The 12,233-nt window shown below is 36.7% G+C and overlaps 1 protein-coding gene across 1 annotated transcript in view; it reads left to right on the top strand.

The window, feature by feature from the left end:
- stab2 (stabilin 2) overlaps positions 1 to 9,176 on the top strand; it is a 31,887-nt gene extending 22,711 nt beyond the window's left edge. Inside the window, exons 48-68 of the mRNA XM_051107745.1 lie at positions 11 to 163; positions 258 to 398; positions 533 to 592; positions 674 to 850; positions 946 to 1,035; positions 1,227 to 1,373; positions 1,491 to 1,550; positions 1,713 to 1,836; positions 2,071 to 2,220; positions 2,953 to 3,057; positions 3,168 to 3,275; positions 3,358 to 3,551; positions 3,639 to 3,780; positions 4,413 to 4,546; positions 4,648 to 4,813; positions 4,896 to 5,002; positions 5,109 to 5,225; positions 6,551 to 6,700; positions 6,796 to 7,044; positions 8,024 to 8,131; positions 8,393 to 9,176. Of these exons, the coding sequence (XP_050963702.1) occupies positions 11 to 163; positions 258 to 398; positions 533 to 592; positions 674 to 850; positions 946 to 1,035; positions 1,227 to 1,373; positions 1,491 to 1,550; positions 1,713 to 1,836; positions 2,071 to 2,220; positions 2,953 to 3,057; positions 3,168 to 3,275; positions 3,358 to 3,551; positions 3,639 to 3,780; positions 4,413 to 4,546; positions 4,648 to 4,813; positions 4,896 to 5,002; positions 5,109 to 5,225; positions 6,551 to 6,700; positions 6,796 to 7,044; positions 8,024 to 8,131; positions 8,393 to 8,452 (2,742 nt within the window). The 3' untranslated portion in view covers positions 8,453 to 9,176. The remainder of the gene's footprint in view (positions 1 to 10; positions 164 to 257; positions 399 to 532; positions 593 to 673; positions 851 to 945; positions 1,036 to 1,226; positions 1,374 to 1,490; positions 1,551 to 1,712; positions 1,837 to 2,070; positions 2,221 to 2,952; positions 3,058 to 3,167; positions 3,276 to 3,357; positions 3,552 to 3,638; positions 3,781 to 4,412; positions 4,547 to 4,647; positions 4,814 to 4,895; positions 5,003 to 5,108; positions 5,226 to 6,550; positions 6,701 to 6,795; positions 7,045 to 8,023; positions 8,132 to 8,392) is intronic.
- The last annotated feature ends 3,057 nt before the right edge of the window (positions 9,177 to 12,233 follow it).

Genomic DNA, 12,233 nt, shown 5'->3' with positions numbered 1-12,233 from the left:
TTTTGTTTAGTTAAAGGACATTGTAAAGCGGACTCGTTGGGAAAACGCTAAAATCCTGAGGTACCACATAGTGGCCTGCCGTGCCCTCCTCCCAGAAGACCTCATGCAGCCTCGTAACTTGACCACACTTACCGGTGACATCCTCACCATTACGTACTCTGAGGTACAGTGTGCCTGATACAAAGATAACATCATCACAACTCAGTATATGATGACTGCATAAGATGCATATTGACATGCTCATTATTTGTTTCCAGGATACTATATACATCAATAACAAAGCCAAAGTGTTATTCAGTGATCTGGAAAGTAGCAACGGGATTTTACATGAGATTGACACTGTACTAATACCCCCTGGGTTTCTAAATCAGAAAGACAAAGAACAAGACACTGCAACAGTATGTGCCCACAGGATTCTTAATACAATATTCTTTATTTATTATATAATGACAAGGTGAATAATCAAGCATGAAATTATGAAATCACACTGATGGATTTTGTATTTTATGCTATTTTATTTTTTTTCTGAAAGCATAACCTCTCAGATGTGGTCAGTCTCCAAGGCTTCAAGACATTTTACAAACTTCTAGAGGTAAAACAAGCCTTTTTTTGTGGAAACTATGTGCCTTTTCCTCGTAAAATGCAAGTCTTATACTACCTTGTTTGTTTATAGGACACGGATACGTTGAAGTTGGTGATGGACCCAATTCATCAGCCTGTCACCCTGTTTCTGCCCACGGATGCTGCGATGGCCGCTCTGTCCCAAGAGCAGAAAGACTTCCTGTATGCAATGCATAACCGTGATCAGCTAGCTGAGTATCTCAGATATCACATTGTGCGTGACACCAAGGTTGGTCTCTATCCAGTGTGTTGAATTTTTGGGCAAGAGCAAAATTTCTTCAGTGTTGACTCCCTAATGCATATTGCAATTTATTGTGTCTTTAGCTCAAGCCCTCAGAGCTCATCCATGCCAACTCTTTAAAGTCTCAGCAGGGCTCAGATCTGTCAGTGGCCTGCATGGGCGAAGAGCATATAGTGAGTACTTTTGGAGAAAAAAAGATTTGTGCATTCTAATGTCTGCTTCTGTGGGTCATATTTACAGAGTCATGTGTTATGCTATTGTGTAAACTCCAACTCTAATGATTAAAAAAAATATATATATTAAATATCAATATTTTATTTGATGTTAATCACTATGCATCATCTCATGCATATTTATCTCTCAGGGAGAGCTTTATGTGAACCATAAAAGCTGTCGGATTGTAAAGAGAAACATTGATTTCAATGGAGGCATGATTTATGGCATTGACTGTCTGCTGAATCCTCCGAGCATCGGCGGGCGCTGTGACTATAAGCACACTATTGATTTCACTGTGAGTATTTTCACTTATCACATCTAAGAAATACTTGTAGTACATTGTACAATGTGTGTAGTATGTAGTGTCGATGCTAAAGTGATCATATCAAATCAATGTACCTTTTTTCCTTAGTTGGCTTGCAGGTATTGTGGTCGTACTATTTTGGACTGCCCACTTGGAAGCAAACCAAAGGTATTTTGTGTTGTCATTTGAAGTCAAACCTTACTTTATTATATTATAGAGAAAAATATGTCTGAAAATTTTCCATCCATTGACTAAAAGCCTTATTTAAATCTGGTTAATTGAATACTCTATTAAAGACAAAGCACTAATTCAGCTGTGTTTTCAATCTAGTCGGAACAAAAGTGCGTCCTTCCGGATTCGCTGATGTCTAGGTATTCAGGATGTCAGTCGACATGTACAGTGGTCATATGGAAGCCCAAGTGCTGTACCGGGTACTACGGCAGGGACTGTCTTGGTAAGCAGTGACTCACTGTACTATTCACAATAAACTGTTGACATAGACTCCAGTTCAAACTATTGAGCTTTGCTGGTTAACTACAATACAGTGGCCACAAAAAGTCTACACACCCCTTTTTACTTCTCAAAAACTTGCTATTTTAACAGGGATATGTAGATTTTTTTCTATAGCCACTGTATGTAGATAAACAGTTATTTGGCCAGTTGATAAGAACATTCTCCTGTTCTCCAGCATGTCCTGGGGGTCCAGGATCCCCTTGCAGTAACCATGGCACTTGTGACGAGGATCATTTAGGCAATGGCACCTGCACTTGCGATGCTGGATTCACAGGTGTAGCCTGTGAGCTGTGTGTGGATGGCCATTTTGGACCAGACTGCAAAGGTGAGCTTTTTCAAAATGAATCTCAATTTATTATATGTGACCCTTGACCACAAAAAATGTATACATCATCAGAAAGCTGAATAAATAAGCTCTCCATTGATACATGGTTTGTTGTATGTTGCTGTATGCAATTCTTAGCAATATTACTAATCAAAAATTAAGTTTTGATATTTTTTATGGAACATGATCTTTACTTAATATCCTAATGATTTTTGGCATAATATATATATATGTAATGTTCAAAAAAATGTTCATATTACATACAACCCTGGTATTCAGCTGTCTGACTTTGTAAAGTTGCTCATTCTACTCTGCATACAAGCATGAAAATTACCTCAAAATAAGTAATTTCATAGTTTTGCATTGAGTTAGATTTCCCCTAATGGATTATTTGACTGTTAACAGTGTTACACAAGTATTATTGCTGCAAATTTTAACAAGACAATTTAACTAAAACTTGTTTTGTTTATGAAAATATATTTCTAAACATACCATATGCTCAGTAGTTCTAGGCTTCCATGTTGAGTATAGGCCCAAAACATTTAAAATGTCAACTAAGTTACCTGTCAACTGTGTTACCCAGTAGCAAACATAACAGATCACCTTTATTTATATAGCACTTTATACAATGTAGATTGTTTCAAAGCAGCTATGTAAGGTCATATTGGGCAAACAGGAAAACTGTTGCTATATATTTATAATTCTAACCTTGTTTTGTTTTCTCTTCTTAAGCCTGCAATTGTACAGAACATGGGTCATGTGATGAGGGTCCTAAAGGTACCGGTTCGTGTTTTTGTGAAGAGGGCTGGACTGGTTCGCAATGTGAGAACAAACTAGGTACAGACTTTCTAATTATTTGTTAGTTTTTGACGTATATACCATACTAGAAAAAAAACAAGCATTGCTTTATACCTGCAAGTCCATTTCATGCGTTTCTGATGTTTCAGCTGATGTTCCTGTTTGCAATCCGGCTTGCCATGAGAAAGGCGTCTGCATGGAGAATAACACCTGTGTCTGTAAACCCTTCTATGAAGGAGACGGTATCACCTGCACAGGTACATACATGAAGATCTCAATAGCAAAAGTGATGATTAAACAAAAGTAGAAACCGTCCACTCACTCTTACCTCTTATGTAGCGGCCGATATGTGCAAGTACTGGAACGGTGGCTGTTCAAAGGATGCTAAATGCAGTCAGAAGGGGGAGAAGGTGACCTGCACGTGTCTCAAAGGTTACACTGGCGATGGGTTTGTGTGCACCCCGGTCGACTCCTGTGCTGATGGTGAAAACGGCGGGTGTCACGAACATGCTATCTGCATCATGACCGGAGCTGTAAGCACTTTCTTTTATTATAGTTTTTTTGAACAGAATGTGATCTTTACACATGCATAAATATATGTTATGTGCATTTGTCACCAGGGAAAGAGGAAGTGTGACTGTAAAGACAATTATATTGGTGATGGGATTGAATGTGAAGCGAAGCAGTTGCCAGTCAATCGCTGTCTACAAGATAATGGACAGTGCCATTCAGATGCTCAGTGCACAGACCTGCACTATGAGGGTATGTATTTTTTTACACACACTATTGCCATCACTCAAAATCTCAAAACAATCTGAGTATTATAAAATGTGCTAGAGACATTTAAAATATAGATAGATAGAGCTATGCCCAAGAACCTAAAATAAATGGATTTTTAAAAATACAATTACTTTATGTAAGAACTATAATACATTATTAGAACATGTATAATTCTATACATACCTTTTTATTTTTTTCTAAAAAAAATTATTTATTTATTTATATTTAATTTTGTTAGTTAAAATGAAATCTAATTAAAAGACTTATTTTGTCGGTGCTAAAAAAAGAAGACTTGTTTTAAATATTTTTTATTTCTTTCCTGAAAAATCAAGGAAAATGTTTGTTTTTTTTAAATAATTAATTTATCAATAAATCAATTAAATTAGACTTATTTAAAAAAAAAACTCTTAAGTATTGCATGAAATATTTAAAATCAGTATTTCTTGTATGCCATATTGCTCATCGCAACCCATTCTGGCATTGTTTTCTTGTCAGTGTTGCTTTAGAAATTAGCCAAAATAAATTGTCTCATGCTTTATAATAGCTTTAACCAATGATGCATTAAAATAGCTAATGGCTATGTTGAGAAGGCTAATGATTTTTTCTGCTTTTAGATAAAACATTGGGGGTTTTCCATTATCGCTCCCCAATAGGAACATACAAACTCAACTACACAATGGCGCAGGAGGCCTGCAAAGAAGCAGGAGGCACTATAGCTACCTACACACAGCTGTCCTATGCCCAGCAGGTGGCGCTCTTACAGTAACACAGTAATATTAGTCAACCATACTATTAGCTGTTGTTGTCTGAATAATATTGGGTGTCTTTTCTCTTACATTTGTCCTGCAGGCTGGTTATAATTTGTGTGCAGCAGGCTGGCTTGACAGAGCGAGGGTAGCGTATCCCATGAGCTTCTCTAACCCTAAATGTGGATTTGGACACGTGGGGATTGTGGACTATGGCGTTCGCAGTAACCTGAGTGAAACGTGGGACACATTCTGCTATAGAGTGAGAGGTAAAAGTCATCATGGGATATATGTGAAGCTGTGTATAAAGCAGGGGAAAGTTTGGGTTTAGACGGTCTGTGTGTGTTTCAGATGTGAAGTGTGAGTGTAAAATCGGCTACATTGGTGACGGATACTCCTGTACGGGAAACTTGCTGCAGGTTCTCTCAGCCAGACCAACCCTGTCTAACTTCCTGTCTGTGAGTAGAGCTTGTTTGTTTTTTGTTAAAGCATTGAAATTATTTGATAGATATTGTGAACCTTCTATAATGTAGATATGTTACTGCTCTTTGTCTTTTTTTTTAGCAAATCCTGAATTACTCAACTTCAGCATCAGGAAAGGAGTTTGTGAATCGCCTAAGTAACATTACTATCCAGTCCACTCTCTTTGCACCTGATAATGATGGCCTCCTGAGCAATCAGGTGACTCCCACATCCAGATTTTACACTTTGAATTTAAACGAAATGGCAACAAAACTTAAAAGTAAAATGTAATTTAATTTTTATTCTCACATTAACCCACTGATGACTTGCACTACAGTGGACTGATATAAAAAGCGTTTGGGCTTATAATTATATTTTATGGAAAAAAATATTTTGTGTAATATTATAAAGACAACTTGTTATTGTCAGAATTAAATAATTGGCTTTTATACTGTCACTATGCTAAAGTCAAAGCACGTTATTAAAATATTATCTTTAAAATATTATATGTATTTAAGCTGACAGCATTTTTTCTACCAACTATTGGAGTAATGTTAGATACACTACCATTCAAAAGTTTGTGGTGGTCTTTAAGATTTTTAATGTTTTTGAAAGAAGTCTCTTTTGCTCGCAAGGCTGCATTATAAAATACAATAAACACAGTAATACTTTAAAATACTATTACAAATTTAAAATAACTTACAATATGATAATTTGGCATTTTAGAAACTTTTTATAATTATCAATGTTTTACAAAACATTTGTTTATCTTATTTTTATTATTAATATTTTTGTCAGGATTCTTTGAGTACAAAGGAAATTTATTTGAAACAGAAATCATGTCTTTATTGTCATTTTTGATTAATTTAATGCATCCTTGCTAAATTAATAATAATTTTTAATGCGATTGACTGGCATTAATAAAGTATTAATTTCTTTAAAAAAAAAAAAAAAAAAAGTAATGACCCCAACAATTTTGAACGTTAGTGTACATATAAGTGTACCGTGTTCGGGAAGGAAAATGATGTGTACTAAAGGGAATGAGTATGAGATGGAATTAAAAAAAAATTTAATTCTCTCACAATTATATAGAGTAATTATACTGTATATAAATTGCAGACATCGTGGAGCTGCTATAAATATGCGGGGAGTTGAAATTGCTTTTATTACTGAACGATTTCAGTATTTACCACACATTTTATAACATTAGATCTTTGTCAATAGTGTTGAGGATCAGCAAATTATTCCCCATTGTCCTTAGTCATCTCTCCTTAATCTGTTTATGGCAGGGTTGCCAGGTTTTCAGAACAAAACCTGCTCGATTGCTACTCAAAAGTAGCCCAATTGTGTTTCGAGGGGGTCCCCCCTTTTTACTTCCTGGTAAAATTAGCATTCCAGGGGCTAAATATTATGTTTACTATACGTATACATGAAAAACAACCCATGACTACAGTGTTAAAGTAGCCCAATTCTGCGGGAAAACTGCAGACTTGGAAGCACTGTGTACTGGCCTCCTTGGTTAATGCCTCTTATGTATTCAACAGACTTTGAGCGGCAGAGACATAGAGCATCATCTACTGGATGGGAGGGCTTTAGTACTGCAGGCACTTATTAACATCACTCATGTCCGAACACGACTGGGACACAGCTTGACCATCACTGGCGTGCCTGATCTCCAAAACCCTCAAATAATGGTGAGCATGCAAACTTAATTCCATTTATGTCAAATCAGTTGAGTCATGTGGACAACATCTGTTTAATCTACTTGTTGAAACTCTCATCTTCATAGACTTCCTCGGGATACATCAACGACCGTTATGTCACAGACTCTGACATTTTGGCATCCAATGGGTTCATCCATGTTCTGCAGGGCCCATTGAAAGCACCTCCACCTCCACCTCCATCCTTCCACCCGGCTCATAAGGCTGGGATGGGCATCGGCGTCCTGGGGCTCATCATCCTCATCGTAGCAGCTGGATTCGTGGGATACAATTTCTACACACATAAAACAAAGCCATTCCAGTTCCATTATTTCAAGGTAATCCTTGTGTTCACATTTTTTATATTAGGGCTGTCAAAAGTTCACTATTAGTGGACAAATAAGTTAATCATTTATCCATAATTTATTTAGAATTAAACCCGAGGCAGAAAGTTTAAAGGATTAGTTCATTTACTGAATGAAAATTTCCTGATAATTTACTCACCCCAAAGTCATCAAAGATGTTTTTGTCTTTCTTTCTTCAATCGAAAAGAAAAGGTGGTTTTTGATAAAAACATTCCAGGATTTTTCTCCATACAGTGGACTCAACAGCTTGAAGGCCCAAATTGCAGTTTCAATGCAGCCGAGAAATAAGCGTCTTATCTAGCGAAATGATAAGACGCTTTTTTATAAGAATCTAATTTATATACTTTTTGCTCATCTTAATCATGTTGGAAAGGTCACACATAATGTAAGCAGAGGCACCAACCCAGTGTTTTACAAAGCGAATGTGCAAAGAAAGTCAAACTCCCTTTACAAAAAAATAAAACATTGTTGGGCAATTTTGAAGTTGGAGGAGAAAAAGAGTTTTTCGCTCTGCCAACATTTTTAAGCGAAGTACACAGATGAAGAACTAATCACGCATGACCTTTCCAAGATGTGGATGTGCATCACAGACAAGCATCTGTGGTTAAGCAGTATATAAATTCTTGGGGGTTTTTTTAGAAAAAATTGTTTTGGTAGATAAGACTCAGCTGGGATCGTGAAGAGCCCTTTAAAACTGCATTGAAACTGCAATTTGGACCTTCAGTCTGTTGGGTCCAATTGAAATCCACTATATGGAGAAAAATTATTTGCGACTGGAGAATAAAAGACATGAACATTTTGGATGACATGGGGTGAGTAATTATCAGGATTTTTCTGGAAGTGAATTATGATGTGTATTAGATTCCGTTGACAGCCCTATTACATACACATTGTTTTTGCCTATATATGGTGTGTGTTTATACACTTATAATCACTTTTATCCTGTTGTTAGGAGGATGAAGATCTGAACCCACCAGAATCCAGTCAAAACATCAGTAATCCTGTATATGACGCTTTACCCGCCACAAAAGAACAAACTCCAGAGGCCAGCGATTCAAACGTAAGAGAATCTAAATAAACCTAATTACATATACAGAACGTTCTCTACTAGTTTTTTTTAATAACCTGAAACTAACCTTTTTATTTTTACTAAAACATTTTAGGGAACCAAAAATTGCTGGGTATAAGCATGTTATGCTTATTTTTTTGTGTCATACAAGACTCGTTTTACATTCTATCAACGTTCCTTATAATATCTCCTTGAATGAATGTGTTCAAATTGAAGTACATTAAAGTGAATCTGTTTTGTCTTTTGGTAAAGGAAGAGGACAAGCATCAAGTGATTTCCAGTGGATCTTATGACCTCCTCCAGGACAGCTGAAATCTGCACGTCAAGCGAAAGCTACGGAATTATTTGAATCCTCTCTGTAGTAGAGCAGAGGAACATTCTGCTGCAGTTCTCTTTGAGAACTCAAAAGGAAGCTGTGAACTCCATGTCACAGCGATGGGACAGTGAAAGACTAATGCTAGACTGAGAAATCGATCTGAATCTACTGAGGTTGTGTATGCATTTTTTTTTTTGTTGTTTTTGATGAGAGATTGTTTGAATGTGTAAATAAATGTCCGTCAAACAATGTTTTAACTGCCCTGCTCAAAGCACAAATTAAAATGAAGATTCTAAAAATTGTGAAGGCTGTGAGCATAAGTCTTTTGGGGTTGCAGTCTTTGACAGATTTTACTTTACACATACTTCATTTATCCAAAGCACCTTAAAGTACATGCACCTGAAAATCATTTTGTTAAACAACATGGTAAAAAGCAATGACATACGTAACAATTTTGTGTTCAGTTTTCGCTATGAACAATAATTGTGCACAAAAATCACGAATTAAAACCAAACTGTGGAAGAAGATTTAGAGGTAAGCATGATTTAAGAATCGTCTGTTGAACCCTGCTCTTGCCAAACTGCACACATCCTCGCATGATTTGGGATGGAACTAGTTTGTTTTAACCTTTCTTTTTATCAGTTGCTTTATTTTTTTTTTCTCAAAAGTGTTATTGGGAACAAAAAATAAAAGTGTATACCATGGGCATTTGGCTTTGAATTGTGAACCTCATAAATTGTGTCTTTCTTACCCTATTGGTTGCAAGCAGATCTGAATCATTTACTGAAACTACTAAATGTATGTTGTTATGCTGGTCGAGACTTTGAAAATTGTTTTTTTGTTTTTAAATGTATGAAATATAAACTGAAGTCCTCTCACCTATGATCCACCACCTCGGGTTTGTAGTTTTACGTAATTGACCACAAGAGGGAGCTGGTGATGCCTTTATTCACATTTAACACAACAAATAGTACGTTCGCTTGAATATGAAGATGTTAAGTAATGTGTCGCTTAGACATATACTAAATGAGCCAGTCTGAAGCAACTCTGAGTCTGTTGACGCTGTAAAACGACAAGTAATAGTATGGTAGAAAATCAAATGCGGTTTTCCATCCGCTCCACTAGGCGGCAGAAGCACTTTCAGAGACCGGATCCATGACAAACAGGAAACAAGAAGTACAAGAACTTCCGGAAGACACACAGCAGGTCGCATCGTGTGAGTTACTGAAACGCCACATGAAAACTCTACACTCGCGTCTGTAGCTTTTGAATGACGCGTTCACACAACAAACATAACGTTTATCGAAAATGTGATATTTTGAACGTAGGGAGTCAGTTAATCGTTTAATAAAATGTAATTTCACTCAGCCGAACTGTGTGGATGTAGCCACGAGATACAGCGGCATTACCTCGAACTGAGTTTGCAGAAAATACAACAGAGGCTGTTTTGTTTTCGTGTTAGTATTTACTTGACAGGCGGAGAATTTGTAACTGTACACATGTAAAGTGATTTAAAGGACATTTAAATATCTTTTAATCAAGATGAAGCGCTGGATTTGGTGGGTGTGTTTACGTGCTGCCAAACAGTGTGATTGACTCACGAATCAAACCAGTAGGATTTGAGATCGTCACTCCTCTCTTTCCCGATTGGTTGTTCTCTTTAAAGGGCGGGGCATGTGGGCGGGACATATTATTTAACCAATAGCAGCATGGAAGAGAGGAAAGGCGTGTCAGTTTTACAAGTCGCATCTAAAAGTGGTGTCAGAAAAATTAACCAGATATTTTTCTTGTCCACATTGTAATGTTTATTTGAATATTCGACAAAATACATGAATTTAGGGATAAAGTAGTCTTGAAAATGTAATCCTGTTTATATATATGTATATACAACTGCTGTAATAATATATATAGTTTTTTTTTTCATATAAATTATTATTTTTTTTTTTTAACAAACTCTTATAGTACATACTACATAAAATTAAAGTCTTATGTTTGTTAAATTCTCCAAAATCTGTGTTGTATTTGTGTTTGCTCTGCAGAATAAGGGATGTGTTTTACCAGAAGCAGAGTTCTGGGAAGTTCTGGACACCTCCTTGTGGACAGGTAAGACTTAACAACTTGTGATTTTTTTGTTGTGTTTTCATTTAATACAATTGTTTTTTTTTTTTTTTCGTCCGGAGTTTTGTGACGTTCTGGGCGCCTCCTTGAGGACAGGTAAGACTTAACAACTTGTGATTTTTTTGTTGTGTTTTCATTTAATACAATTGTTTTTTTTTTTTCCAGAGATCTGGGATGGAATGGGCGCCTCCTTGTAGACAGGTAAGACTTAACAATTTGTGATTTTTTTTTGTGTTTTCATTTAAAATAATTGTTTTTTTCGTCCCAGAGTTCTGGGGCGCGACGAGGGATGTCTGCTCATGTGGGTAAGTATTAGGTAAGTATTTTTTTTTTTTTTTTTTTTTTTTTTTTTTTTTTTTTTTTTTTTTTTTACTAATATGTTATTTTTTCTTATAAAAAGTAGTATAACCCCTGCTGGACATCGGGCCGGGGCTCAGGGAGGACTCAAGTCATCCCCGCCCCTTCACTCACACAACACTCACACCTGTCGCAGTGATCTGGCTGGAACTGAACCAGCGACCTCTGAGCCATGAGGCGGTGCTCTTACCACTGAGCCACAGATCACTTGTCTGAACATGTGCTGGAACTTATATTTCACTGTTCACCTGTGACTTTAAAGCAATTAAAGCTTTGGAAGAGTATCTTTACTCGCAGTGATCTGGCTGGAATTGAACCAGCAACTTCTGAATCGTGAGGCAGTGCTTTTACCTGTGAGCCACAGATCTTCTGTCTCAGTGGGTGAAGGATTTTATATTTGACTTTTCACCTGTATGTGACCTGTTATTTTGCAATAAGCTAGTTAAGAACAGACTCTCTTTATGTGGGTTTGTGTGAGGTGGATTTGAACCCATGCTTCTGTTGCAGCTGGAGCCACAGGTGAAGTGTGTTTTGCCGCTAACCCATGGTGGCTTTTCCGTTGAGATTGTGTGTTTCGGGGACTTTGTTGTATATAATGGTTTTTATGTACATTTTATGTGATGAAAAACTGTAAGGAGTGTGGAATTTGAACTCAGGACTCCAAGATTAAGAAGCAAAGATTTATCTTCTGCGCCATTGAGTCTGTGGGTTTTTTGGGTATTGTGGATGGGGTGTTATTGAGAGCTTTGTTTTTTTTGGTAAAAAATCTGAGCAACTGTGGGATTTGAACTCAGGACTCCAAATGTAAGAAGCAAAGATTTATCTTCTGCACCATTGAGTCTGTGGGGTTTTTGTGCATTTTGGATGGGGTGTTATTGAGAGCTTTGTTTTTTTTTTGGTAAAAAATCTGAGTAATTGTGGGATTTGAACTCAAGACTCTAAATGTAAGAAGCAAAGATTTATCTTCTGCGCCATTGAGTCTGTAGGGTTTTTGGGTATTTTGGATGGGGTGTTATTGAGAGCTTTGGTTTATATGACAAAAAATTTGAGCAACTGTGGGATTTGAACTCAGGACTCTAACATCAAAGAGCAAAGATTTATCTTCTGCGCCATCGAGTCTGTGGGTTTTTTGTCATTTTGGATGGGGTGTTATTGAGAGCTTTGGTTTATATGACAAAAAATTTGAGCAACTGTGGGATTTGAACTCAGGACTCTAAATGTAAGAAGCAAAGATTTATCTTCTGCACCATTGAGTCTGTGGGGTTTTTGTGCATTTTGGATGGGGTGTTATTGAGAGCTTTG

Source organism: Labeo rohita, chromosome 4 (assembly GCF_022985175.1).
Source record: "Labeo rohita strain BAU-BD-2019 chromosome 4, IGBB_LRoh.1.0, whole genome shotgun sequence".
Taxonomy (NCBI): Eukaryota; Metazoa; Chordata; class Actinopteri; order Cypriniformes; family Cyprinidae; genus Labeo; species Labeo rohita.
The sequence above is the reverse complement of the archived record's forward strand: the minus strand, read 5'-3'. Positions and strand labels throughout refer to the sequence as shown.